At 46.4% G+C, this 12,633-nt stretch overlaps 1 protein-coding gene across 7 annotated transcripts in view; it reads left to right on the plus strand.

The window, feature by feature from the left end:
* The window catches only part of MCC (MCC regulator of WNT signaling pathway), a 372,812-nt gene that overhangs the window by 321,502 nt on the left and 38,677 nt on the right, over positions 1 to 12,633 (plus strand). For all 7 annotated transcript variants that reach the window (XM_084778403.1, XM_084778404.1, XM_084778406.1 and 4 more), the window contains 4 exons: positions 412 to 558; positions 1,560 to 1,649; positions 2,720 to 2,868; positions 8,150 to 8,290. In XM_084778403.1, the coding sequence (XP_084634529.1) occupies positions 412 to 558; positions 1,560 to 1,649; positions 2,720 to 2,868; positions 8,150 to 8,290 (527 nt within the window). The remainder of the gene's footprint in view (positions 1 to 411; positions 559 to 1,559; positions 1,650 to 2,719; positions 2,869 to 8,149; positions 8,291 to 12,633) is intronic.

Raw genomic sequence — 12,633 nt, forward strand, 5'->3', positions numbered from 1 at the left:
GAAGACTCTTGTCCTCTATTCCTGTGTGGGCTCTGAGATTTCTAAGACTAGAGATTACATCCATATCTGCATTGCCCACCATGGCATCATGTGTTTTTCTGCTACATTGTCCTGAATATATATGTGTGTGTGTGTGTGTATGTATGTATGTATGTATGTATGTATGTATGTATATATATGCGCATTCCTTAATGATGCACTTCCCTCCTGTGCTTAGTTTGCATATTCTCCTTCCTACTTGTAAATAACAGATGATGATTGGTCAGCAGTGACTCTACTTAGGGATACAGTGACTTCAGTGGTCTTGGCCCATTGAGCATCACAGTTGACCACTTTGCCGTTGGCCATCTGGCTGTTTTGCTCTTTAATCCAGGAAACCACCAACTCTGTCTAAATAAACTATGATTTCAGGTCCGAGAGCTCCAAACTCGACTGCAGAGTGTGCAGGCCACTGGACCTTCTAGCCCCGGTCGCCTCACTTCTGCCAATCGCCCGATTAACCCCAGCACTGGAGAGCTAAGCACCAGCAGTAGCAGCAATGACATCCCCATCGCCAAGGTGAGCTCCGAGGGGAAGAGTCCGCTGGGATCAGGACATTTCTTATCTGAAAACTCCAGCTGTGGCTGAGCCTACCGTTGTGCAGGCATCCCGGTGCACATCCCCTTGCTGCTTCCCTTGGGACTGAGTGTCAACTCTCCTAAGCCAAGCTGCAGGGAGAGATAACCCACTAATAGGTTTAAGTCACTCTCAGTTGCAACCTGTATACCAGGTCTCATTAATCAGCCTGTTGGAAAATGTCACAGCTGACAAGCCATTGTGGAGAGTTTTGTCAAGCGCGACCTCACAGTGGATGGGTACTTGCTTTCAGGGAGCTATCAGCCCTTAGGGGACCCTGAATGATGAGGCAATGATTCGCCCCTCGGAAGAATGACAGCTATGCCAGCAAAGGAAATACATCACAGTGAGGAGTGTGGAGGTGCATGCCTGTAATTCCCAGCCAGGAGGGAGAGACAGGAGGATCACTATGAGTTCCAGGCCATCCAGGCAAAACCGGAAAGAAATAACATTGTTACCGCTTGTTCTCTGCCACGGCACCCAGCAAGTTTGTACAATCTCCTAAACACTCATGTGGTACAAAGGCAGGGGTCTTCCTTCCTGGCAGCACTAACAGTCTCCACAAGGAAGCTGCTTCTCAGCCATCAAGTTTAGTAAGTTAGGTGAAACCATGTTTGTTGACGACAAGTGATTTTTGTGTCCCCTAAGGAACAGTTCGAATGGTTGGCACTGGAGTGCTACTGGCATCTTGTGGCTGGAAGCCAGAGATGCTGCCCAGTGGCCGACAGCAGACAGAATGGCTTTCTTTACCCAGCTACCGACTGAGCTGTCCCGCCCCAAATGTGCTAAGGTTGAGAAGCCCCATCTTTAGTTTATGGTAGCAGGATTGCACCACCAGGGGATTGCTTTGAAGTGTTTTAATGAATCACTTTAGTTAACATTGTGCCTCAGTTTATGTGGAGGAGTGGTGTGGACTTTCTGATTTTATTTTTATGTTTTTTAAGATTGCTGAGAGAGTGAAGCTATCGAAGACGAGATCCGAATCGTCATCGTCTGATAGGCCAGTCCTGGGTTCCGAAATCAGTAGCATTGGGGTGAGTGTTGGTTATGGGTAAGAAAGGAAAGAAAAACAATATAGCCACACAGATCATGGCTCCTAGAGGGTGGAAATGTTGGTGTTCACCTCCAATTTGCCAGTTAATTGTATAATGAATCATAAGTTTCATTACAGAGAGGCAAAGTAAAATGTGTCAAGTTTCTAAGTGGTGACTTGTTATTTCAGCTTTAAGGCAGAGATCTCACCTCCCCCCATCCCCCTTCCACATGTGAAGCCTTCCAAAATAGAAATAACATTTGTTTAGTTGTTGATGGTACCAATGAATGTCTTGAAGTACCTGCTTTATAGCATCATGGCCCACAGAGACCTAGGGAGTTACAAAATTGCAAAAGAGCTGGGCTTTTGCACATGCGTCTAGAAGGGAAGAGGGGGAAAACACACTGCCCAGGGTTTGGGGAAGGCTGTCTTTGAAGTGTGGTCCAAAGTGAGCAGAGAATGGATGGGACCTACCTGTTCAGTCTGAGAGTCTTCATAGCTAGCGCCTATAACCTCCAGGAGTACGGCTGATGGCTGCTGAGGTGACGAAGAGATAGCCTCAGTTCTTTAAGGAGTATGTTTTATGATTAGGCATGGAGCTCTTTGATCCTAGGACAGGAGGAAGGAGCTCAAAAGACAACCCCCAGCTCAATTTCCTAATTTGAAAACTTATGCTGAGTAAAAAACGCACATGCAGATCCTGTGCCAAACACACACTGGGAGGTGAAAGCGACAACCTCTCTTTTGGGCCATGGTCACCAGAGACTATGGCTATGAAGTGTCAGGAGTTCAGAATTCCAGACTGTATCTAAAACCCAGAATTTTCCGGACTCTGGGAGAGCTGATCTTCTGTTCATTGTGTCCCAGTATTACCTATTCAGGCGGTGCCGCTGGGAGCTGATTGTGTCTCCTACGATACTTTCAATAGTCGTTTTTAATGCTAGAATTACGCCAGCTGAGACTCAGAAGGGTAACTGTCTCTTGGTGCCAAATTCTTAAGGAATCTTGGCTTTAGCTTGCTGTGTGTACGAACCCTGAAATCTCTGGAGGGAATTCTGTCCCTTTGTACAGGTTTCCAGCAGCGTGGCAGAACACCTGGCCCACTCACTTCAGGACTGCTCCAATATCCAGGAAATCTTCCAGACTCTCTACTCACACGGTTCTGCCATCTCTGAAAGCAAGATCAGAGAGTTCGAGGTGGAAACAGAACGACTAAATAGGTAAAGAGCAATGGGATGTATTCCACTGGGGGTGGGGTGGGGTGAGGTGGGGTGGGGTGGGGGCTGCTTCCTTCCCTCCTTCTAAAGGTTCACCTAAATTGGCTTATGATTCGTAACCTGGAGCGAGACTGCCAGGCTGGTGTGATTGACATGGGGGTGTGCTCATGACAGACGGGGTCAATCGGATGTATTCCTCTGGGAGTGGGGTGGGGTGGGGGCTGCTTCCTTCCCTCGTTCTAAATGTTCACCCAAATCGGCTTGTGACTCGTAACCTGGAGCGAGACTGCCAGGCTGGTGTGATTGAGAAAGGCTCACGACAGTTGGGGTCAAACTTCACAGGGCTGGGACACACAGCCACCCAGGGCTTAGGAAGGTTGCACACAATGCGTTCTGACTCAGCTGATAACTGCTCTCAGTCCTCCATCATTTTATGAACAAAGGGCCCTGCCGTCTCATTTCAGGCTGGACCCAGCGAGTCCTGGGGGCGATCCACAGAGACTGTCAAGTAGGTCATAGTTGGCTGCCAAGGGTGCAGGCCTGTGTGCCAGGGAGTCACAGCGGGAAGTCCTGGAATGTTGAGTCAGTGTCTGGGTTGCAAAGGCAGCGTGCTGGAGCCGTTCTTGGCATTGGCCCCACACGTTGGTCTAATTCCCCGCTCCTTCTGAGTGTTGTGGGATTCGCTTCGTGCTCGGTGTTCACATGCACAAGCCTGAGCCCCGCTACATCCTCGCCTAACTGGAAGCGCTCACCGCGTACCGGCTTTATAAATCCTCCCTGGTTCTCTTGCTTTAGGCAGTTGTAACATGCCCTCCCGCCTCTTGGCAAAGACAAGTCGAGTGTAATCTTAGTGATGAGGGAGCTTCTTCAAAACTAAGAAATACGTAGCCAAACCCGCTAACCACCCTGACTCAGACTGTTCCATGAGAGCAGAACAGCCCGTTTGAGCAGTTTCCAAGATTGGTGTAGCTGCCTCGACTTCAGCTTCAGTGAGAGCACAGGAAGAGCTCGGACGGCTCACGAGCTCACCAAGAAGGAATGTGAACACCAATTCCCCTTTGCCATTGCTTAATTCCATCCCCCTTGTGTGTGGCAAAATGGAATAAATCAAACTAGTGCGTTACTCCTCCCTGATATGAAGCTGTTTTAGTTCTTGAGAACAAAGGAAATGGTGGCCATCCAGGCAATTTTAAAGGTTTTTTTTTTTTCATTAATGTACATGTGTCTGTGCCTGTGTGGGTATGAGCACATGAGTACCAGGTGCCGGTGGAGGTCAGAGGCATCAGCTCTCTGAGGCTAGACCCATAAGAGGTGGTAAGCTGCCCAGCATAGGTGCTGGGAGAACCAAACTTGGATCCTCTGCAAGAACAGTATGGGCTTTTATCTGCGGAGCCCTCTCTTCAGGCCCACCTAAGTAATTTTGCATCTTGAAATTAAATGGTTTTCTTATTAAATCCAAAGTCTTTACAGTGCCAATCCTGACGATTACGTCACAGCAACACAGCAGAAGCTCTTTCCCCCACCGGGAAGGCTTAGACCTGAATCAGATATGTACTTTGTGATTGAAGGAAGCCATACGCCTCCAGGGGATGCCATTTTAGCTGAAGATCTCTTCTTAGGGATCCCAAAGGTCTGTTTTGTTGGGGAACTTGGGGGAGGAAACTTTCTTCTCAATTATATTAACCCAGGAGAGAAAAAAGGTGGGGTACTATTTAGTACTTGAAGCTCAGGTTATGTGTTTGCCAGCACACAATGGATACTCACAGAAAAGGTCTTAATGTTCAACTTGTGAGGATAAAGCTGGTCTCACTCTGCAAATGAGAAAACAAAGGCTTTGAGGTGGTAAGCTGAGAGATGAAATCCAGAGCAGTTATTTAACAGAGGAAGAATTCCACACCCTGCCCTTTGCCCTTACCCTGTGGTCCTATGATCATAGCTGTGGCTGGAACCTGGGGCTTCTTAGAAATGCTACGTCCTGGACTGGAGGGATGGCTTAGAGGTTAAGAGTGCTGCCTGCTCTTCCAAAAGTCCTGAGTTCAATTCCCAGCAACCACATGGAGGCTCACAACCATCTATTATGAGATCTGGCGCCCTCTTCTTGTGTGCAGGTGTACATACAAGCAGACCACTATATAAATAATGATTTGGAAAAAAAGAAATACTACGTCCTAATTAGTGCTATTTGGTTGTCTCTACATTAAAGAACTATTACTTTTTTTTAAAATGCCAACTCTTTGACTCAGATTTCTTTGGCGTAGACGGACACAGAACTGTACTTACTTACGTCGCACATCTGTGTTAAGCACCTACTGTGTGCTAGAGTTTGGGGCATGAAAAGCAAATCAAAACAGACAAGACCCCTGATCTGATGAAGCTCATATTCTGTTAGGAAATGAAGATGAGACACAGAAGAGGAAACTCCAAGAAAGAGTAATCAGGACCCCGAATGAATCAAGAGTTATTTATTTGTTCTTGTCGTCACTTTGGGGGCTAGAGGCTCAAGCCAGTACCGTGTTCAAGCCATCCAACCATTCTTCCACTGCACTGTAGCCCTTGCCTGAGGCTTGTCCCTTGAAAAGTGGTCCAGACAGGACTAGGATAACCTCTAGGTTTATCATGAGGATTTAAGCAAGAAGGAGCAACCATGACAAGGTTGGCAGAGTCTTAACCTCCAGTCTGGACAAACGTGGGAAAGAAGCCATGGAAACGGAAAGGCCAGTGGGACTGAGGTAGGGGCGAGGCCCTGGAGGATGTACGGGAAGCAGGGGACCGACGGGCAGCAGCCGGAGTGGATGCCGGTTCCTCTTCCACAGCAGATTTTACTCTTTAGCCTAAATATAGTTAGGAGGCGTTTTAAATGGGAAGAGCAAAACCTGTTCTGTCTTCTGGAGCTTAGAGGTAAAGGATAGAAAGAGTGGGAGTGGAGAGATGACTGCAGTGGGCCCGGAGCCAAGGCACTGAGAGCATTCAGAGCATGGGAAGCTTTAGCCGTGTTAGCTCTGGCTGTAAGAAGGAGGGGCCCTCCGAGACGCCTCCTTGTCGTGTTAGCTGAATGGCAGCGGGGACTACTAATATGGGGACGGCGAGGGAGAGCAGGTTGAAGAAAATCCAGCTCCACTTCGGTCTGATGACACCCCCACCCACAGTACAAATGGTAAGAGGCAGCTGCTGTGTGGGACTGACACTCAGAGGGAGGTGTGTGTTAGAAAAGATGGCAAGCCATGGAAACAGAAAAGCCTCTTGGAGTCACAGACTGGATGGAACCACCCCTAGGGAGAGTGTTGACAGAAGAGAGGAAACTCCCGTTGCCCCCCCGCCCCCGCACTGCCCCCACCACCACCACCACCAAGCTTGAGTCCAGAGGAAACACCAACCCTCACAGCCTTTCCATTTAGAAGAAGACCAGCGGGGGTGTCCTGACCTGGTCAAGGAAGGTGTTTTAGGCAATGGTGGTTAGACTCGGCCACATGGGGCTCAGTAAGAGAGGAAACGGCTTCTGATTATCAGGGCTGCTACCCTGACATAAATGAGAGTCGGGGGACTATTGCAATGAGCCAGAATAAGCAAAAGCAGACTCTTGTGACCCGTAGGAGTCTGCATTCCTCTCCCTACAGATACACCCCATGGGAGCAGCTCCATTCTGCCCTACAATCTATGCTCAAGGCCAGTGGCTTTCACACCCCATCACCCTCAGGAGTCAGTTGCCAGTCTCTTGAAGGCTTGCCTCACTGAAGACGGTGAAGGAGTGTGTTCTGTAGAAAAGGAACCATCATACCCAGTGTCCTAGGACAGAAGATGGAGACGCTGAAGGGTCTACACTTGTTTGCGGACGTTCCCTCAAGCCCGTTGCTTTTGAGTATGCAGTTGTGACTGTACCAGTCACCAATTCACCTTTTGCTAGTACTCTGTGGTGTATGGTTAGGAGCATGGGATCTGGGCTGAGCAGCCTGGTTAAGTTCCAGGTAGAGGAACTTGACCTTTCAGCATCTGCGTACATCTCCTCACCTGGGTAACAGAGACGATCACAGCTGATCGGGCTGGGAGGACCACCCTGCAAACAGCAGCCAGTAAGACCATGGTGTGGTTTCTTGCTCGATGCAATGTGGATTGCGACAGCAAAGTTGGGGGTCACTGGGCAGAGTTACGGGGTGCCATGGTTGTTGCTTTCCTTAGCTATAGACCCATATCCTCATACATTACAGGCACATGGCATAGATGGAGTATAGCTGGGTACCAGAGTCTGATTTCTTGTGGCTATTGTCTTTGAGGTGTTTTTTTTTCCTTTGTTGGTTTGTTTGTTTTTGTTTTTGTTTTTAAGTCAGAATCTCTCTACATAGTTGTGGCTTAAACTTAAAGAGCTTCTCCTGCCTCTTGAGTGCTGGGATTAAAGATGTGCACCACCACATCACAAGCGGCCCTTGCCGTTTTGGGTTTTGTTTTGATTCACACTGAATTTAATGAGTATTTAATTTTGAGTTGTTCTGTGTCATTTACACTTGCTAAAATGTCCAACAGTGCCATATCATCTTTGTATGTACGTGTGCATGTGTTGTGTATGCAACTTTATACACATCTGTGTATGTGTGGAAGGGGAAAAAAACACCATATGCCTTTTTCAGTCACTCTCCACTTTGTTTTCACAAGGGAGGGGTCTCTTACCTGAATCTGGAGCTCACCAATTTGGCTAGGCTGTTTGGGGAACAAACCCCACTGGTGCCCCTTACTTTGCCTTCCCTGTGCTGGGATTATAGACAGGGCCACTTTGCCTGGCTTTTAAGTGCATAAGGAGGATTAAAGTCAGATCTTTGTGCTTTTGCCACAAGACTTGACTTTACTGAGCTGTGTCCAGCCTCCTCTGTCACCTGTGTGTTATATGTATGCATCTGTGTGTGTATGTTGCTCTGTGCCATATGTACGTTTTCATGGGTGTACTCACCTGTGCATGTATGTAGAAGCCAGAAGTTGACATGAGGTGCCTTCCTGTATTGCTCTTCTCCCTACTTTTTGAGATGTGCCACCCATCCGCCCCCACTCGGCAGCCATCTCCGGGAAGCTGCTTGACTCTACCCCCCCAGTCCACATCACTAGACTTAAAGATGCACACCACCATGCCTGTGCAAGGATCTACACACAGGTCCTTATGTGTGCATGGCAAATGCTTTATCTGCTAATCCTCCCCCTACCGCGCTATCTTAACATGACCATCTGGCCTACACGTAAGTCAGACAAGTGAAACATCAGATCATAGTCCTGGTGTGTGAAATCAATGTTTCTTTCCTTGTAGTCGTATCGAACATCTCAAATCACAAAATGATCTCCTCACTATAACCCTGGAGGAATGTAAAAACAACGCTGAGAGAATGAGCATGCTCGTGGGAAAGTATGAGTCCAACGCCACAGCGCTGAGGCTGGCCTTGCAGTACAGGTAGGAAAGCCAGAGAAAGGACGACATCCTGCATGTTCTTTTAATTTTTTTTTAACACTTATCTACTTGCTTATTATTTACTTAAAACTAATTAATTAATATTATCAATAAAGTTATATTGTTTGTAGAAATGTATACTTGTAAATTAGTACTGTTTATAAGTTAATGGACCAGTATGACTAAAATTATTTTTTAATTTTATTCATTTACTGTGTGAACGCGTCCAGGTATGAGTGTGTACATGCCACAGGGTGCCTATGGAAGTCAGAAGGAAACATTCTCTCTTTCCACCATGTGGGTTTCAGATTTCGAGCCCAGGTTGTCTGGCTTAGCCAAAGTGCCTTCACCCACTGAACATCTCACTGGCCGCATTCTCAGTGTACTTGCAGCTACTTTATAATACATACATAGCTGGAGCGATCCTTAACATAAACGTAGAAAGCAGTTTCTTAAAGATGTAACTAGTGGCTTGGACCTGCAAATATCAGCATGGTTCATATTGAAACCAATTAGTGCCCCTCAGCAATTAGGAGAGTCACATAATCAATATGGCAACAGTGCTTGGTGTCCCCACTGTCCAATTCAGACTAGGGATTAAATCACTTGAGTAATATCATTCAAGGTATCAGTGTTTGGGGGGCAGGGAGATGGCTTGGGGGGTAAAGGCATTCGCCACCAAACCTAAGGGCCTAAGCTTCAGCCTGGGAACCCTCCCATGTGGTAGAAGTCAAGAACCCAGTTTTGCAAACTGTCCTCCGACCTCCACACATGCACTGCAGTGTCCACCCCTCCCCCCCACATACACACACAATAAATAAGTGTAAAAAACAACCCCTGTTAAAATGTTCAGCTTTTGTGTTCTATTTTTATTTATTCGTTCTGTTATAGTTTGCATTGCTATAAGAAGTACCTTATATTTATTCAGCTTATTATAGGTTTTCTTTGTTTGTTTTCAGTTCCAGAGTGTGAACCCAGGGATTTACACAAGTTAGGCAAGTGCTCTCCCACCGAGCTGTGCTCCAAGCCTGGCATCATTCTTAGTTTTATTTGTTTGTTTTTGAGACAGGGTTTCTCTGTATAACAGCCCTGGGTGTCCTGGAACTTGTTCTTAGACCAGGCTGGCCTCAAATTCGCAGAGCTTCACCTGCCTCTGCCTCTCACTAAGCATGTGCCACCACGCCTAGGCTGTGTTTATTGTTTTAACTTATCTTTTTAAATGTAAAAACATTTTTCATACAATATATTTTGATCATGTTCCCCCAACTCCTCTTAGATCCTCCCACTGACCTAAGCACCCAACTTTTTGCTCTTTCTCTCTTTCAAAACAAACAAACAAACAAACAAAAGCAAAAGCAAACCCACAAAAAAGAAAACCAAAACAAATAAGCAAGAGACCAATAAGACAGAACAATGCATAAACAAAACAAAATGAAACAAAAAGTCCACATACAAAAAACCATGGAGTTCATTTTGTGTTATCAAGTACTCCTGGGTATGTTTGGGACCTGCCCTGGGGTGTGGTGTCTATACCCAGTGACCCTCCACTGGAGAAAATTGATGCTCCTTTTGCCAGAGGGTATGAATTGCAGATAGCTTCTTGGTTAAGGGTTGGAGCTCATGTCCACTTCTGCTGTCAGTGCTGAAAGCCTGTGTCAGGCTTGAACCTATGCAGGTCTTACACATGCCTGGCACAGGTTTTTTTTTTTAATAACTTATTTATTTTTATTTTAGGTGCACTAGTGTTTTCCCTGCATGCATGTCTGTGTTAGAGTGTCAGATCTGAGAGTTACAGACAGTTGTGAGCTATCATGTGGGGTGCTGGGAATTGAACCCTGGTCCTCTGGAAGAGCAGTCAGTGCTCTTACCACCAAGCCATCTCTCCAGCCCCCAACACAGTTTTTAAATGATGCATGATAGTCTGCATTTATTTTGGATGGCTGAGGCACCTGCATATTTTATGCCTTTTCATTGTTCATTGTTCTAAAAGACTTTGAAGACACTGGACATTAAAATAATTCAACAATAAGTAGCCTAATTCAGGTTGTACCTTCATTTTGAATATTTTCCTTGGGATAAAGTTCCTGAAGCAAGAATTATGGGTCCCAGAAGACATAAATATTCTCCTAACTCTTCAGGCATGCCGCCAAATGGTGTCCATGAAAAATAAGCCAGTTTATTAAAGGTATGGTGGTATACACCTTTAATCCCAACACTCAGAGGCACGCGGAGGATCTCTATAAATTTACAGCATGAGTTCCAGGACCACCAGGGCTACACAGAGAAAAACCTGCATTTAAAAGCAAAACAAACAAACAAAAAACCAAGACAGACAGAAAGAAAAGTCTATTTTAAAAGACTGCAATTAAATCACTTATGTGTAGGCAATAACACTTTTTTGTTTCTCACCAGTTTTGGTATTTGTTTGTTTGCTTGTTTTTCATTTTTAAATTACATATATTTATTTATTTGGGTAATGGATTTTGCACCATGGCACAAATGTAGAGATCAGAGGATAATTTGCAGAAGTCGGTTCCACTGTGCAGGTCCCCAGATGAAAGGCTGTCAGGCTTCGTGGCAAGCACCTATATCCACTGAGCCATTTCCATGACTTAAAATGTATCATTTAAAAATGCACCCTTTTTTAAAGTTGTAAACCCATTGCCATCTCCTGAGGTTTGTTAGTGGTCCTGTAAACCTGTTGCAGAGGCCCCAGAGTAGATGACTATATCTCACTGAGCGTCTTATACAATGTTCTGTGTCATCTTTAGAAACTGTTGTTGCTTTGAAAATAAAATCTACCAACTTAATGAGACCAAAGCAGGCTGGCAGTTGAGCTGGCTTTCAGGTTCCCAAGCAAACCAAGAGCTCTCCTGCAATAGCCTTTAACATGGACCACTCCACCTTTGGCCTCAGAGGCTGCACATGAGCACTTTCTGTAGGATGAGCCAGCCTGGCACCTCTGGCCTGCCTTTCTTTGCAAGGAGCTGCCAGCACTGCATCTAGTGCTCTGGCCCTTTTCTTAACTCTTGGCAATGAACATGAAAACAATCAAAAACAGATGGCTTCTCAGCTAAATGTCCATTAAAGCACATTTCCCTTGTTAAGCTTGGAGGAGAAACTCATCAGATATTTGCTTACAAAGGAAATCTTGTGGCTTCCGGCCTCTTGTCCTAACCACATGGGTGTTGGGCATGTGTTCTGCCTCCTGTCTGGACATGGGTCTGTGTGTATCACAGACCAATGAGAAGGGACTGTGTGTGTATGTGTGTGTGTGTGTGTGTGAGAGAGAGAGAGAGGGGGGGGGGGAAGGAGAGACTCTCACTATATAGTTCAAGCTGATCCCCTGACTTGGCTCCCTTCACATAGAAGGTAGAGGTATGGCCTGTCATGCCTCTCAAAGAAGCTGTTCTCTGGTCCACCTTGTATGCTCAGTGGACAGTAGGCATGGAGACAAATGACTTTTTCCTTCTCTTTGATGTCCAAACTCAGGCTCTTATGTGAGACCTAGCAGCATCTCATGAGGCTTGTGTAGGAATGCTCTGATGGAACTGTTCTCTACCCATGCTCAGCACCATGGTTACTGGCAACTATGTGATGACTGCACATTTGGAATATGGCCACTGAAAAGGAGGATGGTGGGGGAGGGGGATTCATTTGATTTAATTTGAAATAGCCACATACAGCGATTGCCTACTGTACAGTACACATGTAGATCAAAATGACTGTCCCCTTAAGGGGAGTTTTTAATAGCTGTCAAGTGCTTCATGCCAGGCATGAAGGTCAGGCATCCGTGAGTGACTTGGCTAGTCATGCCAAGCCTTTGGTCTCTTAGGCAGTTCTAGTTTGGCTGGGGCACTAGGGCCTCCTTCCATGCAGACTCTGTCTGTCCATGGCCTCAGTTTCTCCGTGGCTGCAGGCTAGAAGTCTCAGTTCCTCTCCACATAGGTCGCTCATAGGGCTGCTCAAGAGACACTCAGAGAAGGTGACCTGAGAGAGAGCAGGAGGTGTGAGAACGGTCAAGATGGAAGCCATGGTGTCTTAAGAGACTAATGGTGGGTATGGCATACTATCATTTCCACTAGTTGCAGAGACCAACCCACATAGAGTGGAGGCGACAGGAGAAGGGGATGCATAGTGGAATGCAGGCTCAGTAGGGGTTACTGTGAACTGTGAACCATAACTGTGTCACGTGTCTCTTCTGACTGGTCATCAAAAGGACAACCAGTCTGACAACAAAACAGCAAGCCACTGGTTTGCCCAGGGAGCGCTTCTGCATGGAATGCTCTTTGCTCTGCGTGTTGGAGATGCTGAGGCAGGCGCTGAGCTGCAGTGGTCCTGGTGAT

This window comes from Acomys minous (assembly GCF_964271855.1).
Source record: "Acomys minous genome assembly, chromosome: 4".
NCBI classification, from domain to species: Eukaryota; Metazoa; Chordata; class Mammalia; order Rodentia; family Muridae; genus Acomys; species Acomys minous.